General features: G+C 55.9%; 1 protein-coding gene across 1 annotated transcript in view; it reads left to right on the top strand.

Moving 5' to 3' along the window:
* LOC114196851 (DNA polymerase nu) overlaps positions 1-23,751 on the top strand; it is a 97,667-nt gene extending 73,916 nt beyond the window's left edge. Inside the window, exons 11-17 of the mRNA XM_028087656.2 lie at positions 4,278-4,360; positions 10,742-10,873; positions 14,406-14,516; positions 17,024-17,102; positions 21,296-21,363; positions 22,766-22,827; positions 23,561-23,751. Coding sequence (XP_027943457.2) covers positions 4,278-4,360; positions 10,742-10,873; positions 14,406-14,516; positions 17,024-17,102; positions 21,296-21,363; positions 22,766-22,827; positions 23,561-23,659 — 634 coding nt within the window. The 3' untranslated portion in view covers positions 23,660-23,751. The remainder of the gene's footprint in view (positions 1-4,277; positions 4,361-10,741; positions 10,874-14,405; positions 14,517-17,023; positions 17,103-21,295; positions 21,364-22,765; positions 22,828-23,560) is intronic.
* The last annotated feature ends 1,128 nt before the right edge of the window (positions 23,752-24,879 follow it).

Here is a 24,879-nt window from a genome sequence, read left to right on the forward strand (position 1 = left end):
CCTGTTTGCGAGCCTTTATATCCCTCATGAATGTTAGCTTCTAGTTCTAGGGAAAGCTTGTTGGTATTTTTATTGAGATCGCATTAAATACACAAATGAGCGTAGGGAGAGCTGACATCTTAATGATGTTGAAACATTTCAGTCAAGAACAAGGGATGCTTTTCCATTCAATCACATCTACTTTTGTGTCTTTCAGGAAGTTTTAAAGGTTTTTCATATAGGTGTGACACATTTCTCGTTGTTTATTCCTAAGTATTTTATCTTTTTCGTTGAAGTTGTAAATGAGGTCCTCTCTTCCATTGTATCTTCATTCTGTGGTTATTGGCATACATGAAGGCTATTGACTTGCTATGCTAATTTTATTTCCCACTACTTTATGAATTATTTTATCATTGATTCTCTAGGGATTTCCAAAATACTACCTTGTCATCTGCAACTAGAGATAGATTTCTTCAAATTTTCCAATTCTTATGCCCCTGATAATTTGGCTAATACTTCCAGAACAATGTTAAATAGTATTGGAGGTAGTGAGGACACTTGCCTTGCTTCTGACCTTAGTAAGAATGCCTCTGGTGTTTCCCCATATAGTAAAATGACAGCTTTAGGATTGGGGTGTGTGTTTTACAATTTTAAGGAAGTATCCAACAATCCCTTTTTTCCCAAGAGTTTTTATTAGGAGTAGGTGTTGATCAATATTCATAGGAGGTAGGGTCTGTCATTTTCCTTTATTATACTCTATCTTGTTTTGGAATAACTGTTACACATACTTAATAAAATACACTTTTCTTCATTTTCTATGCTCTGAAGCAATTTAGACAGCTAGGAACTCTCTGGTCTCTGAGGTTTGATAGAACTCCCCTTTGAAACCATCTGGGCCTCGAGGGCTTTATAAGGTAGTTCCTTAATAATTTTCTGTTTTTTCTTTAGACATTCTTCTCTGGTCTGTTTAACTTTCGTCTCTACCGGGGCAAATTTTTGCAACTGTGTTTTCTTAAGAAATGTCCATGTCCACCCAAGTTTTTAAATTTATTTGCATAGAGTTCTGCAAAATAACTTGTTAGGATTTTTTTAACTTCTTGCATATGTTTAGTTACCTTCCCTTATTGTTTCTTATTTTGTATATCTGTGCTTGTTCCCTTTTGATTAAACCACCCGATGATTTGTCTTATTTTATTTTTTACAGGAACCAGGATTTTTATTTATTAATTTGATCTAGTGTTTTGCTGTTCCCTACTTCATCAATTTCTGTTCCCATCTTTATTCTAGCTTTATTATTTCCCTCCTGTGTGTTCCTTTGATTTGCTTTGTTGTTCTTTTTCTTATTTTTTGAGTTGAAAACCTGGTTTATGTACAGTTGACTCATGACCAACATGGGTATGAACTGCATGGGTCTATTTACACGAGGATTTTTTTGCTTCAGGACAGTACTGTAGATGTATTTTCTCTTCCTTATGATTTTCTTTTTTTTAATACTAATAAATAACTAAAAGATTTTATTAGAATTACAGTTGTGTTTCCACTAATGTACTTTTCCTGGTCCAAGATCCCACATTGCATTTAGTTTTATGTCTCTTTAGTCTCATCTATCTGTGATAATTCTTTTAGTTTTTTCCTTGCCTTATGATTTTCTTAATAACATTTTCTTTTCTGTAACTTACTCTATTGTAAAAATACAGTATATGATACACGTAACATGCAGAATGTGTGTAGATCGACTGTTATGTCATGGGTAAGGCTTCCTGTCAACAGGAGGCTATAAATAGGTAAGTTTTGGGGGAGTCAAAAGTTAAACCTGGATTTTTGACTGTGCAGGGATCTGCACCCCTAAACCCTGTGCTGTTCAAGGGCCAACTGTCCTTTCATTCTTTCACTGTTATTTAAATAAGTGTTTAGGGCTACAAAATCTCCTCACTGCTTTACATATAATCCACTGGGTCTGACATACAGTGCTTTCAGTAGAAGTTACATAATTTCTGTTTGTATTTTTCTTCACCCAAAAGTCATCTGAAAGAAGTGTTTTTTGTTTTATTTCTAGGTAGATGGGATTTGGTTTGGTTTTTTGTTTTGTTCTGTTTTGCGGGGAGGGGCTTTGGTTTTAATTTTTAGTTTTCTTGCACTGTGATCAGAATGTTATTTTAATATTTCTGCTTTGTGCAACCTTTTGATGTTTTCTGTGTGTCCTAATGTATGGTGGGTTATTGAGTGTGCCTTATGTGCTTAGGAAGAAAGTATGTTCTCTATTATCAGAGCATGGTTTCTTTCCATGTCCATAATATCTATTGATTGATTATGCTGTTTGGATCTTGTCACACTTTGGGAAGAAGCAGGTTCTGGGAGCATTTAATGCTGCTTTGTCAGAGAACTCCTGACTCTACAGCACTGAGGAGAGGTCACCTATGTGCTTGGTTGTGGGCGCCCTGCTCTAAAACGCTCCCTTCTTCTTCCTTGCAGCTGCCATCCGAGGGTCTCTCTGGGCCCTTGTCACGGATGGTCCTGGGCAAGAAACAGGGAAAGCCAGTCCCAGCAAGTTTTTCAGCAGTGTCTTTGCCGAGCAGGCTTGGAGCACCTGTAGGATTTCCCAAATAAAGGGAGGGAGGGGGGACGGTGACCTAGGAGTTGACACATATTTGTTCTGAGCATGAATGCATGTTGGCTTCTTGCTTCTCATCTAAATAAAGCTGTTAATGATATCAAGTTCAAGGGTGAGATAAACAAGTGGGCAAAATGTCTTAACGCAGTGGAAAAAGCACAAAGGATACATTGGTACTTAGAAATCACGTGGTAAAAATTAGTGAGCTCTTAGACGCCAGTGAACATGGTAAAGTAGGCGTCTCTGAGGTTCTGTCCCCCCAGGAGAAACATCAAAAAATCAAGCAAAAACTGTCAGAACCAACTTTGTCAGAACTCTGAAAAACAGTCAACAGTTTACAGCAACCAAGGAAATGCTGAATCAAGAAAAAGGCAACCGCAGACCGTGGAAGAGCTTCGTGGCGTTTGCCCTTGGTGCACCCCCGCGTGGGACCCAGGTGCCTGGCTCCAGGGGGAGCAAGCAGACCTTGGTGCAAAGACTGGCATCCAGTCTGTTCTCACAGCAGACTGGCGACAGGCATTGTCTCTCCTAACTCAGAACTCACTTGGGGCAGACAAGTGGGGGGCACTGCTGGAGAACATCTGCTTGAAGTACAGGATGACAGGCAAGGCAAATAACCGAGCACTGAAAGCCTGGGGGGAGCAGCTGGGGAGAACTTGGGGACCAGGTGCCGGGGCGGTCTGGTCGGTGGAGCGCCCTACTCTTGATTTCAGCTCCGGTCGTGATCTCCGGGTGGTGGGATCGAGCCCCACGCCAGGCTCCACACTCAGCGGGGCGTCTGCTGGAGATTCTCTCTCCCTCTGCCCCTCCCACTCGTGCACCCACTCTCTCTCTCTCCCTCCCTCTAGAATAAATCAATCAATCTTAAAAAAAAAAAAAAAAAAACTGCTTGAGCCCTCAAAGCTGTCTGTGAACAGCAGAAAATTTAGAGAGCCATATGCACGCGCAGGGCAGCTCACACACTCGGGAAAGACCCAAGAAGACCCCAGGCTTGCTTGGGGCTGGTGTCTAGGCCAAGTGTCAGCTGGAAGTGAAGGCTCTGGCAGAGCTGCCCACAGCCCAGAGCTGAGCCGACCCACGAATATTGGGACAGGTTCCCTTTTCCCTTTCTATTTCCCGCCTCCTGAATCTGAAGCGCCTGCTGTCAGAGATCCCTGTACACCTGAGCCTCACGGCTGCACGCGGGTGGCTGGCAGGGAGGAGCGGCTCCAGGCGCCCACCAGCCCCTGGGCTGCTTCAACGTGTCAGCTTTACCCTCTGCATACCACGCCCGCAGGACGGGCTCGCCCACCAGCCCCTCCATCTCTGTAAAGGCAAGGCTGAGGCTGCTCATCCATCCTGCTCGGCCTTCGGAGGCGTCCACTGGGCTCCTAGGCCCAGGCCCCCTCGCCCCGGGGGGAAGGCTTTCCTCAAGTTGGCTTGTACTCCTTTGGTGGAAGCACTTTCGGTTTTTGGTGTGCGACACCCGGGAATGTGGCCTGCTAGGCCTCAGCGTCAGCCTCTGTGCGGAGAACCATGCCGAGCCAGATGGGCAGGTGCTGAATTCCCCCTCCCCATGGACAGGTTTGAAATGGTTAAGAGCCTGCAGAGAAAGAGCTATGACAGGTGGCAAGTGGCTTGGACTCATGCAGCCCCCTCTGCAGACAGGACGCTGATGGGCCTGACCACATGCCATCTTTCCACACAGGAAGGACATTACCCCAGAGCGTGTGACACATGCAGACAGGGAGCAGACCAAGAAGGTGGTGTACTCGGCAGTCTACGGAGCAGGTAGGCTGCAGGCCAGTCTCGGTGTCATCTGTAGGCCGGATGGAGCTGGCTCTTGTCCTGTGTCTGTGTTTAACTGTGGCTGTGCCTTAGGGACATCATTCTTGAGCCCCCAGAGCTCACTTCTGTGAGTTTGTGAGTGTCATTTACAAAACCTGATGACATCTGAGATGCACCAGAAACCAGTCAGACCACCATCAGCTCCTTTAGCGTCCAGCCAGCTGAGAGGACAGAGGCGCAGAAGTGACTGTAGACCACGGTTGCCCAGCCAGGAGGGATGCTGCAGGGCTGAAGCCCGACCATGTAGCCCCACTCCTACATCACACGGCTGTGCTGGGGGCCACTTCTGGGCTTTGAGATGCTCGTGGAGACCCCATCCTAACCTGACCTCCACCCCACCACCCAGGGCCTGAGGCCGAGCAGGCCTCCCTTCCTCTCCCTCCGATTTCCTGACCGTGGCTTATTAAATTCTGTTTAAACTTTTTTCTCCCTCTACGTCATGCTGAACCAGTGGGACCTCACGTCTCCTCAGGACAGCAAGGGAGAGGGTATGAAGGAGCTGTAGGCCAGCCAGCCCCTCCTGAAGGAAGGGCCCATCTGGCTGTGTGGACCATCTTCTTTGGATCAGTCCTGTTTGAGCAGCAAGTCCCGTGCAAAGACACTGAGGAGAATTCATCTCCCTGCCACAGAGACCCTTCGTTCACTCAAGGAAAGGCAGCAAAAGGGGCGGGGCTTCCAGCACAAGAACATCCAGGCAGACGTGTCATCAATTATCTTTAAGAACCACCTTGTACCTCGGCATTGTGACCGTGGTGCCGGGGAGTGAGCAACTTGCGTAGGACGGGTCTGGAACACGCCTCCCGCTGGCCAGCCCGGCTCTGGTCCAGGCCCTCCCCAGTCCACAGAGCTCACCCTCACGCCTTCCTCTTGGCTTCGCTGTCCCCTTCTGGGCCATCCTTGACCACTGTATCAGCAATCCGCTTCCGGTAACATATTCATGATCGGTGTCCGTGGGTCTCCAGGGCTGCGGTCTCACCGGCAGCTCCACCAGGGAGCACGTCAGCAGCCCTCAGGTCTTGCCACTGGGGCCCCCAGTGTAGGCAGAGCCCGCCGCACAGTAGCTGTGTTCTTCAGAGCCGGCAGGATGGTGCTGCACACTTATTACACAATCCCAAGTCAGTACCTCCGTGACTGTTGCTGTGCCGCTGCTTAGAGGCAGGTCTGCCCACCCCCCAGGGGAGGGTCACACCAGGGCGTAAAGACCAGGGGGCAGGGCCACGGAGGCCACTTTAGAGTCTGCTGCACACCCCTTTCCAAGCTTGGGTCCCCGGTGCAGTGCCCGACTCGACCTCCTCCTCCAGGAAGCGCCCTGCTTCCCCCGGAGCGCCGCCCACTCTCCCAGCCCGTGGAGCCCCACAAAGCAACCCTGCTGGCTCTGCCTGTGGCTAGGCACACAGCAGGTGCACAATACATACTTACCAAACAAATTCTCAAACTGTGTAGTCCTTTGACCCTACCTGTGAAAACATTTTGTGTACAGTTTTTGGGAAACAGGCTAAGAGACTTTGTTTGAAAGAATTGAACTCACTGGTGATGGTGGGATGACTCAGACTGGCTGGTCTGGCTCCTCTGCCGGGCCTCCCTCTGCCGGGCCTCCTTCTGCTGCGCTCCTGAACCTTCCTGGGCTCCTCTGCCGGGCCTCCCTCTGCCGGGCCTCCCTCTGCTGCGCTCCTGAACCTTCCTGGGCTCCTCTGCCGGGCCTCCCTCTGCTGGGCCTCCCTCTGCTGGGCCTCCCTCTGCCGGGCCTCCCTCTGCTGCGCTCCTGAACCTTCCTGGGCTCCTCTGCCGGGCCTCCCTCTGCTGGGCCTCCCTCTGCCGGGCCTCCCTCTGCTGCACTCCTGAACCTTCCTGGGCTCCTCTGCCGGGCCTCCCTCTGCTGGGCCTCCCTCTGCTGGGCCTCCCTCTGCCGGGCCTCCCTCTGCTGCGCTCCTGAACCTTCCTGGGCTCCTCTGCCGGGCCTCCCTCTGCTGGGCCTCCCTCTGCCAGGCCTCCCTCTGCTGCGCTCCTGAACCTTCCTGGGCTCCTCTGCCGGGCCTCCCTCTGCTGGGCCTCCCTCTGCTGGGCCTCCCTCTGCCGGGCCTCCCTGTGCTGGGCCTCCCTCTGCCGGGCCTCCCTCTGCTGCACTCCTGAACCTTCCTGGGCCACTGTCTGGGGCGGGGGGCAGCCTGCCCCCAAATTATAGTACATCTTGGTGCCGCGCATCCTTGCTCCAGAATCTGTGGGCAAAATGTTGCCCCCACTTCCTGGCAGGCAGCGCGGGCTGGAGTCCTAACTCTGTCCCTCCTGGATCAGTGACTTTCTGCAGGAAGGTCCCTCCACCTCTGTGCCCTAGTCACCTCCCAGTCGGTGAAGAGCTGGCTTGTTGGAGTGGGCCTGGCACCAGCCGACTCTCATCTTTGGCGTCAGCCACCACTCCGGCACCCGTACACAGCACCAAGCGACAGGCATCTGTGTGCGGTGGTGGGGCTGCCACCTTGGCTGGAGCTGCCAGCAAGCGATGGGCGGGAGTGTGCGGGACACTCGGCGCAGCTTCATGCAGACGGCAGGATGCACCCAAGTCAGTCTTCACTTCTGTCGGTTTGGCACCTTCTGGAGTATGCACTTTATTTTTGCCGGAGAGGAAAAGAGCTCCACTTGGTAAATAAGCAGTGAGTCATCAGCCATGATGTTGGTGAAAAGAGTAATTTGGCTGCTTTTAGCCCTGATGGTGACACAGTTCCCACCCCGAGCCTCCGTTTCTGCTGTTCCCGCTGTCACGGGCCAGCTCCACCACAGATGACCAAGCCTCTGCCGGTGTCGGCACATGGCTGTGCTGTCCTCCCCACGGGCGAAGCCAGAGTCTTGTCGGGCGAACCCGTTGGGTCTCCTGGGCTGCTGGGGGCCCTCTGGGAACGCAGCACAGACGCTTCCCACCAGCTGGCTTTCGTGGTTGCGATGATGTGTTTTCACTGGGGGTCTGGAAGCGGCTACTCTGAGTGCTGGGGGCACCTCCTGGGTCGGTGCAGTCAGCGTGAGGACCACAGTGAGAGCTGAGGAGAAGCAGCACTGTGACATGAGCAGAGAAGGGGTCCGAGAGGGACTTCACATCTGTGCGGGCCCCGCTGTGGCCCACGGGTGGGGCAGCCTGGTCCCCGCCCCTCCCCCAGATTCTGCCAGAAGGGCCATCGCTGCCAGAATGATGGTGACCACCACAGAGCCGCTGTTCCTCAGGGGTCTCGCCCAAAGGGGTGACTGCCGGCTCACTGCCCCTCCGTCAGCCACCTGCCAACTAACAATGCACCCTAGCTAGCCCAGTCCTGCTCATGGCCCCTCTGAGGCCCCTCCAGACACGCTTGCGTCTTGCTCTGAGCTCCCACTGCTCCTAGAGTCCATTGAACCCTTGATTCTCCTCAAGGTGTTCAGCGTTTAAGTTTGCCTCCACGTCCAATCATATTCGATCAGCAGGCACCCATTGTTCCTAGGGGCTGACATTTGTCACCAGAAATGCATAAGCAGGCCTGGGAGGACATCGCTGAGTGACAAATGCCCCAGAGTCATTGGTGCCAGGTAGGGCCGGGAGAGGCAGGGCAGGCTGCTGGTTCTGAAGGATGTGGAGAGTTAGTCGGGGCTGCTCTGGTGAGAGCAGCCAGCACTCCTGGAGGCCACAACGTGCCAGGTGCTCACTAGGCCCCAGAGCCACAGACAAGAGGGAGAAACTATTAGCAAAAATGCGAGGGGCCAAAGAACACTTGGAGAAAAGGGAGTGAAGACGGTCTTCGTAAAACTAAAGATGCAGCTCACAAGCACACAACGTAACTCGCCGTCTGTGGGAAGAGTCACATCCCGCGCTCATCTAGGATTTCAGAGATTAGGACTGGTTGTGCTCCCACCAGGGGGGTGCTTGCTCTCAGGGGGACAAACCTGCCTGCAATTACATCTCAAAGAGCAGAAACCCCATCAAGTGAACCAAAGCATGAAGGACAGTTGTGTGAAAGGGGCCACTCTCCGTGAAGCATGGAACACAGGCCCTCATGGTGTCAACGGCCATCCTGCTTAGGTGCCTGAGTGTGACAGGCCCACGGAAGGGTGCAGGAGCAAGAATCAGAGAACTGTCCAGACCCTCCATCTCTTTCCCAGTCTCTGTCTTCTTCCTTTGCAGTCACTGCATTTTTTGTTCCTCTGATAAAAAGCCTTCTTCACGTGCAGGACCTCGGCCAACTGCTGCCCTTCTGACCTCCCAACATCTCTACCCAGTACAGGAAAGGAATCCTTTCTGGGCCACACATACTGAGAAGGAGGAGTGTGACTTGTGCACTGGCCGAGCAGGCCCCAGCAGACTCCTCTCCCACAGGTATCAACTATAAATTATGGAAAAAATATAATAAACAACTCCCGAAGGGTACTGAAAAGTGACCTTTGGGAGGAATGATTCAGGGTGACCTTGGTCAGTGTGATGGGTGGCTAACACTCCAACAGAAATCCATAGTCTCACTTGCCTGAAGAAACAGAGGACAGAGTTTGAAGCAACCAGGGAATCTGGAAAGTGAGGGGAAAAGCTCAGAAAAGAGAGCCAAAGAAGCCAAAGAACACTAGATTCTGGGTATGAACTCTGCCCAAACCTCTGGCTGACCCCTGACTATGCATAAGTAGGCAGACTTCAGACAGCGCAGCTAAGGCTGAAAGGGCTGAACTGAGATTTCAGCTGCTTCCCACTGCAGAGGGGCAAATTTCAAAGTTTGACTTTAGCCACATTAACTGCCTCCTTAAAAAAAAAAAAAAAAAAAAAAAATCAATACTCCTGAAAAAAAAAAAACCATAATAGAGTCGGGTGTCTACAACATTTCATTCACAATATCTAGGATTTAATCCAAAATTACTAAACATATGAAGAAATAGGATAATTTGATCCATACTCAAAAGAAAAGGCCATCATAGAAGCAAATCCTGAGATGACCCAGATGTTGAAATTAGCAGAAAAGGATTTTAAAGCCATTATTATAACTATGCTGAAGGATGTAAAGGAAAACATGCTCATAATGAATGGGAAAAAAAGGAAATCTCAGAAAATAAAAAGAACCAAATGGAAATTCTTAAAACTGAAAACTACAATGTCAGAAATAAAAAGTTCACTGACTCAGCTTAACAGTAGTTAGACATGAGAAAGGACTTAGCGGAGAAGACTCAGGGTTCCACTAAGCCAGATGTGCCAGAGGTGTCTAGCCACCATCTGATGCCTTTCTGAAAGTCGATGGAGGTTTCCACTAGAGTGACATAGCAGAGGGGCAGGGATTAGAATGTCCTAGAAAGAAAGCCTTAGAGATGGATTATTTCAGTGGACTCTATTCATGAAGCTATCACATGGTCTTAAATAAGCTCTAATACAGAAAGTGGAGTTCTTTTGTTTCTGTCCAAATGACGTGGGATAGTCTGGCAAGCTTGGTGAGAGCAAGGACGGAGGAGCACAGCCTTTCCCACTCTCCATAGCCAAGCTGTGGAAGAAAACATCTGCCCCTTCACTCTCCCAAGATATGAACAGTTTCCGTCCAGACCCCTGAAAGCATCAGCTGACTCGGGCTAGGGGCAGCCTGGCTAAAGAGAAGATTGGATCTGAGCCTAATCAGTCCCTTTCCTCCAGAGGTGTCCCCTTAACAACCCTGGGGTAAGGACTCGTGTTCTTGAGTCATAGGTGAAGAAACAGGGTTGATTGCAGGTCACATAACTTCCCCAAGGCCACACGGCGCCGCCCGTGCGTGACAGAGCTGGACTCAGACCCAGGTCTGTGTGGCCTCAGCATCTGCTCCCCACAGGCTGCGCTGGGACTCCGGGTGGTATCCTGACCAGAGATCCTGCTGTAAAAAAACTCACAAGAATACCTGCATCCTCTAGGAAACAAGTATCGGTCTGGACCAGAAGTGTTGGTCTCAAAAGGAAAATTTCAAGGATGGCATCTCCTAAGTACATTTTCTCATGATTTGGCAATGGAACGCTCCCTTGCTCTTTCCCTCTGTGCCCCTCTCCAGTGTCCCCTAGTTCTGGAGTTAGCTCTCTCTCTGGACAGGCTGAGGGACTTTACTGGCAGCTTTACCTCCATGCCTGCCAGGCACTTGGCCCGTATTGTTGAGACCGGGCACCAGTCTAGGCTGAGTGGCACCGAGAACTCAGCTGGAAAGCCAAAACCAACACTATCCTGACTGATCAGAAGACATAGACCCTGGACTCACAGTGTCTTCCAAGGGCCCTTCTGCGGGCTCACTTCTGTGTGTGGTGGCCGCTGCCGGGCAGTGTGGCTCGTGACCCCCGCAGGTGTAAGCTCGCCTCTGATCTTGAGCGTTTCTGTCCACACAGGGAAGGAGCGGCTTGCTGCTTGCCTTGGAGTTACTGTGCAGGAGGCTGCCCAGTTTTTGGAGAGTTTTTTGCAGAAGTACAAGAAAATCAAGGACTTTGTCCAAACAACCATTGCCCAGTGTCACCAGACAGGTGAGCCAGACACAGCCAAAGCCTTTGCAGACTCCCCTTCCCCTCCCTGATGACCTGCAGCCACCCCTGGTCTCCTGGCCCTGCTCCGTGGGGGGTGGCGGGCAGATGGAAGGGGATGGGGTGAGCGGAAAATGGGACCCTAGGCTCCAGGGTGAGAAGGGTCCAGAGCCAGGGTCTGCTTGAGTTAATCTTGCATCAGAAAATGGTAGATGGGCAGCTAGAGATACAACGCTGCACTTAAAAATGGAGAATGTATGCTCTTACGAAAAGCACGTAGTATATGTACAAAATTTCACCAGTGTGGTCACAAATTTCAAAGACTATCAACTAGAACATGTCATGTGACCACAATGGAATGCGATCCGTCCATCTACCTGTTTGGAAACGGATCACACTCCTCAATGATTTAGAATCAGAAGGCATCCCAAGAGCATTACAAACATCTTAGAAATAAATGAGAGTGAGAGGCTGTCCCGTGAAAACTGGGGCACGGCCACGCCGATCCTTCACTTAGAAGTACAGGAATATTTTAACAGCATATTTTTTTAAAGATTTTATTTATTTATTCATGAGAGACAGAGAGAGAGAGGCAGAGGGAGAAGCAGGCTCCCAAGGAGCAGGGAGCCTGATGCGGGACTTGATCCCAGGATCCTGGGATCATGACCTGAGCCGAAGGCAGACGCTTAACCATCTGAGCCACCCAGGTGCCCTAACAGCATATTTTTAAAAAGAAAGAAATTTGTGAACATAAATGGGTTGTAGTCAACCCTAGACGTTTGGAAAAGAGCAGCACGTGAAATGAAGCAGGGGAAAGAGAGAGATGAGCGGGAGCAGGAATCATGAAGCAGGGAAGGGGGCAGAGGGGCGCTCGCTCGCGCTGTAGGGAAGGAGAAGCGGCACCAGCGGCTCAGCCTTCCTAACAGCCGTGCCGCGCTCCCTCGGAATCCCTCGGGCTCCAGGCTGTCCCAGCTCTGCCAGGCCCTGCTGGCCACCTTCCTCTCTGGAGCGCCCGGTGGGCCCTCCCCAGGGGCCTCCTGGCCTGACCGTGCATCCAGGCAGCAGCCCCAGGCGGGGTCCCCGTGGGCCCTGACCACACTCAGCACCTAGCTCCCTGCAGCCTTGGTGTGGGGCACAAGAAAGCCAGCAAACTGCTCCCATTTCCAGCGAGCTCCCTGGACCTGGGAGGTGAGCCTCCGCCTTGGCCACCTGCACCCTCACCGAAGGGAAAAATAAGACTACCCACTTTGGAAATGTTAGAAGAGTGATAGAATATGGAGACAGAATCACTGAAGACAGAAGACAGTGAAGGTGCCGGCACGCTGTCAGTGGCTTTCCGTAGAGTAACTCATGGAAGCTTCACTGCAGTTCTCCACGTGGGTGGTATCCTTGCCCATTTTACAGATGGAGAAGACGAGTCACCAAGACATTAAGTAGCTTCTCAAGTTCACATAGCTAACAGGTGGTAGCAGGCTGGGCCCACCCCCAGGCAGCTCCAGCCCAGAGCCAGCACACTCCCCACCACCCACCTCTGCTTCCCTTCCTCGCACTCAGCTCTTGAAGGGCCGTACGTGGGGTGTGCGTGCCCTTCAACCCACTATTACACTTCTGGGCAGAAAGATCCTCAAATGATCATTAAAATCTTCCACACACATTCGTTGAGGGTCAGGCAGTGATACGAGCTCCTCGCTGTCCCGGGGCCACAATCTAAGAGCCACAATAACCCACGAGTAAGCAAGTACATGCAGACAGTGTCCGAAAGACAGCATTGTAGGGGCGCAAGGAGCCAGCACACAGGATTGCAGGGGCACAAGGAGCCAGCTGACAGGATTGTAGGCATGGAAGGAGCCAGCAGACAGCACTGTAGGGGCGGAAGGAGCCAGCAGGATGCCAGTGCAGAGAGAGACAGAGGGAGGCCCCTGGAGAGCACCGTGTGCCCTGGCCTCCCGGGGGGTGACATCTGAGCCACTACCACAGGAAAGGCCGGGAGAGCCTGGAGCGGTGCTGGGGTGCACAGGTGGATGGGGCAGCCCGGAGGCCAGAGAGAGGCCAGTGGGCCCAGACCCTGCGTAGCACACCACAAGCCGCGGGAAGAAGCTGGGGTTCATTTTGCACAAATCAGTCCAGGAGTGTGGGAGATCAATTGGCCGGGGAGGTGGAAGTCAAAGCCACTGCCCCGGGGAGCCGTCTGAAGGGACGGGACCTCTGCCAGCATCTGAGGTGGAATGGACGGAGCGCACAGGCAAGAGACGCCAAGGAGGCAACACGGACTGCTGACTAGAGGGGCTCGGGCCCCCGGGTGTGCACGTGAGCTCTCTGCGTAGGCACGCCTGACCCTGAGGGGCCAGAGCAGACACATGCCAGCAGACACTGCCAGGCGTCTGTGAGCAGTAGGGCTCTCGCCCTGTCCTCACCGCCTGTCACTATTAGGTGGCTTTACGCGGGTGCTCCGTACATTGTCATTTTTGTAATTATGACGTATGTGGGAAATTCTTCCAGTCCTCAGATGTGTGAAATCCTGAGTGGAGAATTTAATCTCACCAACACCCAATAAAACACAAGTCCTCACTGGTCAGGAATATACTCACCCAACACGACATGTTTATGTTCGTTTTCTTTTCTTTTTTTTTTTAAAGATTTTATTTCTTTATTTGGCAGGGAGAGACACAGCGAGAGAGGGAACACAAGCAGGGGGAGTGGGAGAGGGAGAAGCGGCCTCCTGCCAAGTGGGGAGCCCGACACGGGGCTCGACTGAGCCATCCAGGTGCCCCTGTGTTCGTTTTCTTCAGGAGGACCTTGGGGCAGGCAGTTGAGCGTCTCAGGTGGTGATCTCAGGGTCCTGAGATGGAGCCCTGTGTTGGGCCCCATAGAGTGTGGAGCCTACTTAAAAAAAGAAAGGAGGGGCGCCTGGGTGGCTCAGTCATTAAACATCTGCTTCGGTTCAGGTCATGATCCCAGGGATGGAGCCCCGCATTCGGCTCCCTGCTGAGATCTGCTTCTGCCTCCCCCACTCCCTCTGCTTGTGTTCCCTCTCTCGCTGTGTCTCTGTCAAATAAATGAATAAAAATCTTTTTTAAAAGAAAAAGAAAAAAAGACCGCAAAATTATGAAGCTTCGGGCTCCACAAGACTTGGGTCTGCCTTTGTGTGAGAATGTGGCCCCTCCCTCCTTGAGTAGACTAGGGATGAATGCCTTTCTCCCTATCCCAGCTGCCGCATGGTTCAGAATTCCTTCTGTACCCGAGCCCCACGAGTGGCCTTTAACAGCCTTTGTAAACTGCCCTCCCCGTCCTCTGTGACCTGTGACTGCAGCCAGAAGTCAGGAGGCAGAGCTGCCAGGAAGCTGCCCTGCTTCCCCACCACAGAACCCACTCGCCCCGAGACAGACTGGGAGGCCCGTGGGCAGAGGAGGAGTCCTGCTAGGGGCCCCAGACCCCATGTGGGGGAGGCCATGCCCACAGAGGCTAGGGGAGCACCAGGGCGCCGCACAGCCTGTTTAATTCTGCCTCATGTTCTCTTCTCCTTCGTGTGACCCAGGCTATGTGGCATCCATCACGGGCAGGAGGAGACCGCTGCCGAGGGTCCGCGCACAAGACCGGCAGCTCCGGGCGCAAGCAGAGCGGCAGGCCGTGAACTTCGTTGTGCAAGGTACGCAGAGCACCTGGGGCCGCCTACCATGGGTTCTCAGCAGCTGCACGGCTGAGTGACACCCCCCAGATTATCTGGATGCTAGTCCCTGCTTCTGTACTCACTGGCAGTTACACAGGAGGCTTGAGTGAAATAGCACTTGGCGCTCAGCAGGTGCTCAGGACATGGTGGTCTTTCCCCCAGGCAACACTCTCCTGGACCTCTGAATAGGGAACTGAGGCTTTCGGAGTTTCTCTAGCCAGGACTAGGGCGAGACCTGGAGCTCAGTCCCCACACTCTTGGCCTGGGGCTCTCTGCCATGCCCCTCATGCCTGGCAGGGGTAAGACCTTGCAGCAAGGCCTCCAGACCCAGCAGGCCCTCCTGGATCCTGCAGCCTCAGCAGCAGGCGGCCGGAAGACATGATGGCACCCCGTCTGCCCCTGGTTATGAAGACTCCCATCTCTAACCACAGCCCTCAAATAGTTCTGCGTAGAGGTGAAAAGGGAGAGCGATAATTCCGGGCTCCACATACCGTGGGCCACCAGCTGTCCCAGGGAGGCCCCAGGCAGCCTGGAGTCAGGTGTCATCCCATTGGCGACCCCATAGGTCACAAAGGGGGAACCGAGGCCCCCAGGGCCCAAACATGAGGCCTGAAGGCAGGATTCCACCACCTGCCCCCAGAGGGGGGTTCTGAGGCAGGACAGCAGCCAGGGACCCCAGCCCACGAGGAGCAGGTGGCTTGGAGTAGCAGCAGGTGGGGATCATGTCCCCGCAAGTCCTGCAGAGAGGGGGACACGGCAGCACTGAGTTCAGACAGCCCCCATGCATTGCTCGGACAGCAGGAAGCTCAGTGGCAGCTGACAGAACAATTACTAGGATCGGTCTGGGCTCAGTAGAGAGTCTTCCAGAGTCCTGTCTCCCAGTGTGACTAGCCAGACAGGAGCTGAGGACAGTGACAGCCCTCCACATCCTGAGATGGTGGGTTTTCACGTAGGAGGCCGTTGTCAGGCCACAGCCACGTGTCTGTTCCCTAGATGTGTGCGAGGCACGTGCTCGGTGATGCCAAAGCTATGTTAGAGCCCTTCCAGAAAGACCTACACACGAGATATCTTCACGTGAGAAGCCGACCAGGGCACCCAGCTGCTGTGGATACGGCCTCCCTGCACACGTGTGTCTCTGAGCAAGTGGCTTGCCATCCATCCAGTCCATCCACATAACGGAAATCTGCGTGAGCTGAACTAGGTGCCAGGGGAAGCAGTGGCCAGTGCCCACGAGGACGTTCTGCCTCTGACCCATCAGCCAACCTGACCAGCCGTGACGCACCCGCCTCTCTGGGGCCTCCCCTCCCCCACGGCCCCTCTCTTGCCGCCCGCCTCCCCACCCTTGTCTCTCCTGCCCCGTGCACTTTTCTTGACATCCCACCCAGCACAGCTCCCTGTCCCGCCTGAAGCCCCTCACCGCAGCGGTCTCAGAGGCCAGACCTCCACGTCTGCCGCTCTGCTAGGAAAGGGACGCCCATAGCCTGAAGGCTCAGCCTTGCAGTGGAGCAAGGCAGTCCATGGACTAACAACCTTTACTTCTTCGTGAACCTTGGGAAACACGAAGAGCTAAAGCAATTTCAAACCACAATGAAACCTGAACTTCAGTCTGTTTTCCATTACTGAGACACCTGCTGTGTGCCTGGCACTGGAATGGACACGTCCCCTACACTGGCCAGCGCCTTGCAGAGTGCCCAACACAGCCCTGACATGTGATTTATCCTTACCAAAATCTAGGAGGCTCTATCATAACCCCATTTGATCCACTGGAAAGCTGAGCACAGCGAAGTCAAGAGGCCACATGGCTGGAAGACTGAGTGCACGCCCCTGCCTGGTCACTCTGTTAGCTGGTGCAGCGGGCAGGATTCTAGATTCTGCAGAACCTGTGAATGTGGTATCATTCCCACAATTCGGTCAAGCCACAAGGCAAAAGGGGGTTTGCATCCATGGTGGGCCTGACCTAATCAGGCAGGCCCTTGAAAGACCATGTAGGGGTCAGGGTCAGGGATTCACTGTAGTAGGTGCCCTTCAGCTGGCCATGAAGAAGCAAACTGTATGTTGGGCAGAGAGCCCATGGCAAGGACCCAGCGCAGCCTCCAAGAGCTGAACATGCGGCCCACAGCTAGCAGCCAGTAGCAACACAGGAACCTCACTCATGCATGGCAAGGAAAGGAATTTTGCTAATGACCTGGGGTCACTCGGGAGTGGGTCTTCCCTAGGTGAGCTTCCAAATGAGGACTTGGTGGGGTCACACACTGATCTCAGGCTGTGAGGCCCCGAGCAGAGGACCCAGCCACACGGGTTGAGTTCTTGCTCGGCAGGAGCTATGAGGTGGTAGATCTGGGTTGTTTTCACCTGTGAGGCGTGGGGTCCCGCGTCCCACAGCATAGAAAACTAAGCCGGGCCTTCGCTGAGTGTGCTGGCCAAGTCCCTGCTGTGGGGCCCTAGACCTCACATTGTTCATGAAACAGAACCACTTATTCCCACAGGCTCAGCCGCAGACCTCTGCAAGATGGCCATGATCCACGTCTTCACTGCAGTGGCCGCTTCCCCAACCCTGACAGCCAGGTCAGTGAGTGAGTGGCCAGCCTGCCTGGGCCTGACCCAGCACGTGGACCTGCCTTTCTCAGGGCTTGGGTGGGAGGCCTGTGGTTCTGTGAGTCAACACCGTGGCTGGCCCATGCGCACGCACCTCCCAGGAGCAAAGCAACGCCTGCCACTTCCCGTGAACCCCAAGCAGAGGGGCCCCCTGGGCCCAAGCTCCTCTTAGCACACTCCCAGGAGAGCCCCTGCCTCCCAACTCGGGCTGGGCCAAGTGCCCAGTGGCCAGCTCACAGCAGCTGCAATAACGATGGGCCATCCGCCTGGAGGCACAAGGAGGCCTCTCGAGGTTCAGCTGGTGTGGAAATGCATCTCCCCAGGTGCGTGTGAGCCCCTGCAGGCCCAGCCCAAGGGGCATCCCATGCAGCTGCCCACCTGAGGTGGGCGGACCCCACTGACCCTCAGTCGGGACATGGAGACTCCACACTGGCCCCATTCCCGGTGCCTGTTGCTGCCACCACCCAGTGTGCCTGACACCTAGCCCCGGCCCCAGAGCCAGCGTGCAGATGCATCTCTAAGATGGGGGCTCAACCACGGCTGCCTCTGGGCCACAGCTATCTCCACTTTCTGTCTCTGCCTCCGTGGCAGAGCATCCAGGTGGCTGGGTGACAAGGAGCCCCTGTCCAGCTCTGCTGGTCCAGAACCATGTCTGGCAGCCGCCCGAGGTCCTGGCGCCAGTGCAGGTGGTGGCAGGGGGTGGGTTCTGCTCCAGCGCCCCGGGACCCCTTCCTGGCGGGTCCCTGTAAGTCCCCCAGAGAAGTGAGTGTGTCAGAGCCCAGAAGCTGTGTTCTTGCTTGGGCCTCCCTGCTTGGGCCCCATGCGTGTCTGTTTGCGTCGCTGGAGGTGGTCTCCAGGCGGGAGGGGGCCTGTCCCTGCAGACGAGCCCTTCCCAGGCAACAGGACCAGGCAGCTGCTTCTCTGGCTTGTGACCAAGGGTGGGAGGTCATGCTCACCTATGTCACCTGCACAGCGGGACCCTTTTCCATCTGAGGCTAGTTTCATCTTGGCTTCGATACTGTTCTACTTTTCAAGGCATGATTGCCGTCCATATCTGAGTCCTTCATCTTTCCTTAAAAAGGCTTCTCCTTCTTCACAGATTTCCTACTGTTCATTTTGATGTTTGAACCTGGGTGGTTTTTTTTTTTTTTTGGCAGTTCCAGCGATTTTGTACAGAAAGGTGCAGTGGGCAAAGGCCCCGCCAGGGAGTGTGGGTGGCATCCTAGTGAAGGGCTGGGGAGAGGACTGTCCCCAAGCCCCACAGACCCACCCAGCAGCCCCCTCTGCAGCCCTTGTCCCAAACCCCACCTCGGACCCACCCACCGTCCACCTCAGGGAGAAGCAGCATGGGGAAGGAGCCTCCGCAGCTGCCAGCCTGGGCCTGGGAAGGAGCGATGCTGGGTGGCTGTCTGAGATATGCTGCCGTACCGGGGTCTGGGCTACATCTCTGGTTTCTGCTGCCACTGCGGGGGCAGAGGCAAGAGCAGAATGGGAAACGCTTTCCTCTCAGAGTTTCTCCTGCCCCCATGTCCGTCTGCTCCCCGCCCCCCACACACGCCAGTGCATGCTGGGCCTCCAGTCCCCTGCTCCCTGCGTCCTGCCCCCTGGTGTGCTTTCTGTAGGGTACATTTAAGAGGGGGCATGAGCCTGTGTAGCTCACCACCTCGGCCAGAACTGAAGGCCACACCATGGTTCTGCATCTGTGATACCATAGTCCAGAGAAGTCTGATCCATTTTGGGGTTTTGTGGGATTGATAAAGGAAGATGGTACATGAAGACTTAGGGTCTTCTTAGATAACGGAGTCCAGAGCTGAGCATGAACATTTCCTGCTCTGGGGTTTGGCACCCAGCTGCCCTTCTCTCAGGCTTCACTGTCTTGGGAAATGCTTCCCATAGCAAACGTGTAGTGTTGTGTTAGAACACAAAGCAGTTCAGTGTGGAATCTGGGGCCTTTCTGACCCAGCTCTCTTCTTCCCGGAGCAATGGGAGAAGTTTTGGATCGAGTTTAGAATAGGCCGCTGCAAGCCATGTGTGAGGTCACGAAATGCATCACCAGAGGCTCGTGGCTGTCCATAGCGGAGCAGGTACCCGGAGAGCCTCACCCAGTCACCCCCAGGCCCCCATGGCCTGCAGCCACAGGCCAGCCTCCCCTCGCAGCCCCCGGGCCCAGAGCAAGAAGGCAGGCAAGCTTCCAGCTGCAAGTTGTTGGCACAGTCATCAACACTCAGGGCTTGCCTCTGGGCCTCTCAGGACATGGGGCCTCTGTGAAAAGGCCTTTCTAGGTTTCAGAACATGTCGGAGTCAGAAAGAAGCTTCAGAGACGGTTGGCTCTAACACATGAGTGTAGACAAGGGGAAACTGAGGCTCGGAGCCCACCCATGTCCCTCCCAGCCCAAGCCGCAGAGCCACAGCTTTTGTTCACACTGTGTCCCCGGCACCGAGAGGACCAGGAGACCCGCCTGGTTCCTCCGCTCTGGACGGCGGCCACCTCTGGAAGGCCCTCATCCACTCCTTTGCCCTCGGGTGCAGGGATAGCCAGGAAGATGCAGGGTGTTCTGTGGAAGACGGGGTCATCGGCTCGCCACCAGGGGGACCCTCTGACCTCTGGCCACCTCGCCATGCAGCAACAAACGAGGACGCCCCGTGGCCAGGCCTTGCTCACCACCGTGCGGCACTCAATCTCCCGGCCTCAGAAACAAGCAGAGAAGGAGCCAGGGGTCCGGGAGGCAAGAGACTCGGCCAAGTGAGGAGCGGCCTGAATGAGCCTGGACCCTGTGAGACGGCAGGGCGGCCGCGGGCCTGCTCCTAAGGCCGGGAGGGGGGAAGCAGGAAGCGTGCGAGGCGGTGACAGGGAGATGACAGGGCCAGGCCAGTGGCGGGCGCCGAAGAGGCCGGGCTCTGCTGGAGCGCACTTGCTCACAGGAGTGTCGTGGAGGACAGCGGGACAGCGGGCAGTCACTCCCCGGGAGCAGCGGAGTCTGACTCGCGCACTCAGCTGCCCCTCTCCTGTCTCGTGCCCCCGTTTCCAGCTGGACGTCCGGGAATGTCGCCGTCAGCTGTGGGAGCGATGTGTAAATTGACTAACGACTCAGGCCTATTCTTAGGTTGCTGCCACACTGGTGGCTCAGAACTCACAGCGTCATTTCAAGAAGTGTGAACGCTGATGCTGCTAAATCTGAAAGAAGGAACGAGGGCCTCTTCTGAGTTTCTGCCAATTTGAAAACAAAGATCCCGTGGGAACAAAGACCCCACCGGGGGCCATGCCACCAGCCTGCTCTGGCTTCCAGAGGGCAGCCCAGAATTTCGGCCAGATCCTCTCCCCGCAGGACCGGCAGGAAGGCCTGCGGCAAAGCCGGGGGCCCCCCGGACGTGGCAGCAGCGCTCATCTCTGCCCTGTGGTTGGAAGAGCTGCTCCCTCTCTCAGCGGGGCGTGCCACGACCCCTGCACGGGGGGCCTCACCGCACATCTCCTGGGCAGCCTTGCCTTCCTAGAGCCTCTGCCTGCCGCCTCTTCCCTCCCACACAGGGCCTGCAAAATGACAAGGACCAGACGTGGCCTCTGACCTCGAAGGCCCCTGTCCTGGAGACAGCAAGTCACACAAAGGGCAGAGCACACAGGTCCCTCCCTGATGTCCCCCATCTTTCCTGTGGGTCACCTGTACCACACCTCCCCTCCCTGAGTGCACAGAGCAAGCCACCTTCCTCTGCCCTGGGCCACAGCTCATGGAAGGCGTCATCCACCCAAAGCACCTACGTCAGCCCAGATCCCACCTTCCACAGAATGCATGCACCTGCTGGCCCCCGTCACTTGAGCCTAAGCCCTCCTGAGACCCACAAGCAGCGACTTGCTGAGGTCTGGTGGCCTCAACTCTGTGGGAAGACATTTACATCCAGTCCTGGCTGGGTGTCCCAGGTGCCCCCTGTGATGGGATCCAGGGGCTGGGGTCACTTCTAACCTGTGCTCCCCTCTTCCCTGGAGACTCTCCTGGTCACAGTCAGGGGACCCCAGGCAGCAGGGGTCTTCCCAGGTCTTCCCACTCCCCACCCAGTCACATCCTCTAGAGCACCCTGTGCCACAATCTTCCATGGTGCCCCATGCAAAGCATGGGATCCAGAGGCCACATCTCAGGGTGACTCCCCCCCAAAACCGCCATGTCTTCCAGGTTGGTCGCCCAAATTCATGATGAGCTGCTATTTGAGGTGGAAGATTCCCAGATTCCAGAGTTTGCAGGTGAGCCTGGGTAGCACAAAGCTGCTTTGACGTCCCGGATAGCTAATGTGGCTCCCCTGGCTGGCTGGCGTCTGCCCCCTGTGGGAATCCGGGCCACTTCCCTGCCCCGTGCTGAGTGGACGTGCCCCATGCTGGCCATGTCCCAGTCCTCCCTGGGGTCTGCCTCAGCATCAGGGCTCTCAGATGATGGGGACTCCCCTTCCGGACTTGCTGGCCTTGTGGCCCTTGGTCCTAGAGTGCGGACTCCGTCCTACAGTGGGGACTCGATGCTAAGTGTGCGGACTCCATCCTGCAGAGGGGACTCCATCCCTTGGGGGGTGGTTCCCTGCACAGCCAGTATTTCCCCAGTAGGGTGAGGGAGGCCAAGGTCCTGCCTCCTGCCCTTAGGAAGCACCTGGACACCCCTGAAGCTCCCCAGCGTGGCCGTGGCCCCCTCTGCAGGGCTCCTGATGTGCAGGCCAGAGGGGCGGGGGAGTCCAGTTACCCTGCCCTCCCAGTTACCCAGCAGCCTCATGCCCCAGTCTCCACCCCTGCCTCCTGCCCCCCGCCATGACCCTGTGCACAGCACAGAGAAGGAAACAAAGCCACAGAGTTCGGTGTACAGCCCTCGGGTAGCCACTGTCCCACCCAGGCACCCAGAGACCGGTCCCCAGGGAGTTGGCAGGTTAATCCCAGAGCCAGGGAGGGGAGAACAAGGCAGTACCCACCCCTTCAGGGGGTCTTTCTGTCACAATATTTGTATCGAAAATTGCAGATAACTTAGTAGGATGGAATGAAATATTTATTGATCAAAGGGGCAAAAGAGTTCCAAGCCAACTCCGAGAAACACTGAGCCAGCTGACCCCTCCCCTGCCTGGGCTGCTCCCTTTCTCAGGGCTGGAGGGTAACTGGCCCATGGTGACTGAGGCCACGCAGCCGGGCCAACCCACCAGCACCACAGAGCTGCCCTTCCGGGCTTTACCATCACATTAAAGTTCATGGGCCATTTGGTGGGCTCCGCTGCTCCAGCCAGGGCTGCCCTACACTCCCTCCTCTTCCCAGCCCCAGAGCCTCTGGACAGGGCTGGAGGCCAAGGCGCAGTCCTGCCCCCAGCCCCACCTGCCCAGGCCTCCACTGGCTGAGCCTGGGGCTGGGGGTGAGGTCGGCAGCAGAGAAACTCGCCCCCAGCAACCACGGTTGGAGCAGTTAAGGTGCCTTCAGGCCCGTGCTGGGGATGTGGCCAGTGCAACCAGCCACAGGGTAATGCCGGGGCTGCCGGACCCACCAGCACAGCTGACCACGTGGCCTCGGAATAACTGGGGAGCCTGGGGGCCAGGGCAGGGCTGGGCCCTGGGCATTCCCATGATGGCCCCATCTCTGCTTGGGGCTGCCCCTGTCCCTCTTTTCCGAAACTTTGTTCCAGCTCTTGTCAGGGGGACCATGGAGTCCCTGCGGAACGTGCGGGCCTTGGAGCTACAGCTGCAGGTGAGGGGGTGGGGGAGCGGAGGGGAGCCGGCGGGTCACACTCAACTCTGCCAGGCTCCTCCCAGCTGGCCACTCCCAGCCAGAACCACCCAGGTGGCAGAGGAGAGTCCTGCAGAGCCAAGACACAGGGCACCCAGCCCTGCCCGCTGCACCTGAGCCCCCAGGCTACTGCCCTCCCGCACCTGCCCTGTGGTTCCTGGAGGCCCAGGAACCCCCCCCCCCCCACCACCACCACCACCTGTAGTCCTGCAGGGAGCAGAGGGGCTGCTCCCGCTGTGCAGCTACAGGCAGCCCCCATCCTCCCTGCCAAGAGGGAGCTGTTGAGCCATGGTCAAGGGCCTTGGCAAGGTCCCTCTCAAGGTTAGGGTCCCTGGGAGGGCTCTGCAGGCCCCCCTTTGGCATCTCTCAGAACCAACTGACCCCAGGGAGCAGGACCCTGAGGTGGTGAGCCCGTGAGGCACCTGCAGGCCTGCTCCCTGGCACAGAGGCCCTGGCAGGTCAGCTGGGAGCTCAGCCATGGTTGAGGTATTATGACCTGGGGGTGCCCGTTTGCCTGTCACTGCGAGCATGTGCGTGCATCTGTCCCCAGCGGTGCGCTGTGGCCGCGTCTAGTCATGTCTTTGGGCCAAGTGGCTTCCTAGCACCAGGGGCCCATGCCCACCTGCATGTGGGCTTGGGAGCCAGCCGGGAATGCTAGCCTGGGCCTGGTCCTCACCGCTGCTGCTGCCCACAGGTGCCCCTGAAGGTGAGCCTGAGTGCTGGCCACTCGTGGGGGCACCTGGTGCCGCTGCAGGAGGCCCCCAGGCCCTCGGACCAGCCCACGTCCTGCTGAGTCTCCAAGCAACCACCCAGCCACCACCAGCCCCCTTGTCAGCACCTACCCGGGTGCGTGCATTTTTTGCCTTCATTTTGTCTGTAGCCCCAGGCAACAGTGGGAGGAGAGAACTAGTTTCCACCAGCCCATTGTGTGGCCTTCCCCAAGGTCAGCACTGGGCGCTTTGTACCGGCTCACAGCTGAGCAGGACGTGGAGAGGGCCACATTCATCCCCTGGGTTGTCCCCTGTAGTAAAAGCCTTATTCAAAGCGGGCCGAGTCTCTGTGCAAATGAATTCTTCCCGTGGATGGGAAACGCCATGCCCACAGCGCTGAGCCCCTCGGCCAGAGCCAGGGCTGAGTGCCTGAAATGGGAGTGGCCTTGCCTGGCCCACAGCAGGCACCCCCAGCCCTTCTCCCACAGAGCCCGGGCGCGTTCCTCCAGGTGGACAGCTGCTCAGCACCGAGCCGGTGCCCAAGGAGCTGCCAGCAGGCTGAGGCCCTCCCTGCTGGCCCCCCGAGCTCCCCACAGCCACGGGGCGCCCCTCCTCCCAGGCCACCCGGACAGCAGCAGTGCATAAGGAGAGCACAGCGGGACAGCCATGGGCTCTGTGCTCACAGCTGACTCCCATGTGCCCAGCCAGGCCGTCGGGGCCTCTGGAGTCAACATTCCTGGGCTCCCCAGCCTCCCCACGAACCTCCTGCCGGCTAGTGACCAGTCCCTGGGGGCCAGCCAGCTCCCCCCAACCCTCCTCTCAAAGTGGTTCTCCCAGACTGTGCACCCCAACAGCCTCACGGTGCCCCCCCTTGCACAGTGGGGACACAGAGGCACATTGTACAGGCCCACTTGGGTAGTCCGTGCCACAGGTGGGACTACAGCCCCGCCCATTCCTGCACCTCTGCTCAGCGGCCTCTTCCTCACAGCCCCTGCAAAGGGACCCCTGGTGGTCCTGCTTCCAGGGCATCCTGGCTCCCCAGGGTCTCCCCTCCCACGTGCTTCCCCGTCTGGATTCTGAGGGTCCCCACGGCACCTGTTGGGGTGGAGGGACATGTTGACGGGCACTCAGATGCAGCCATGGGTCCAAGCGAGAAGCTGCCTCCCGCGTGCACCCGAGCTGCTCAGATAGGCGGTGACTGGGCTTTACACGCCACCTCCTGTGTGGACCCCACTTTGCTTACCGGGCCCAGGCCCGCTTCAGGATAGTGTCACTGTTTTCACGGGGTGCACAAGGATCTGTA

This window comes from Eumetopias jubatus, unplaced genomic scaffold, assembly GCF_037043125.1.
Source record: "Eumetopias jubatus isolate StellerSeaLion01/CBP00866 unplaced genomic scaffold, mEumJub1_p1.0 scaffold_2, whole genome shotgun sequence".
In the NCBI taxonomy this organism is placed as follows: Eukaryota; Metazoa; Chordata; class Mammalia; order Carnivora; family Otariidae; genus Eumetopias; species Eumetopias jubatus.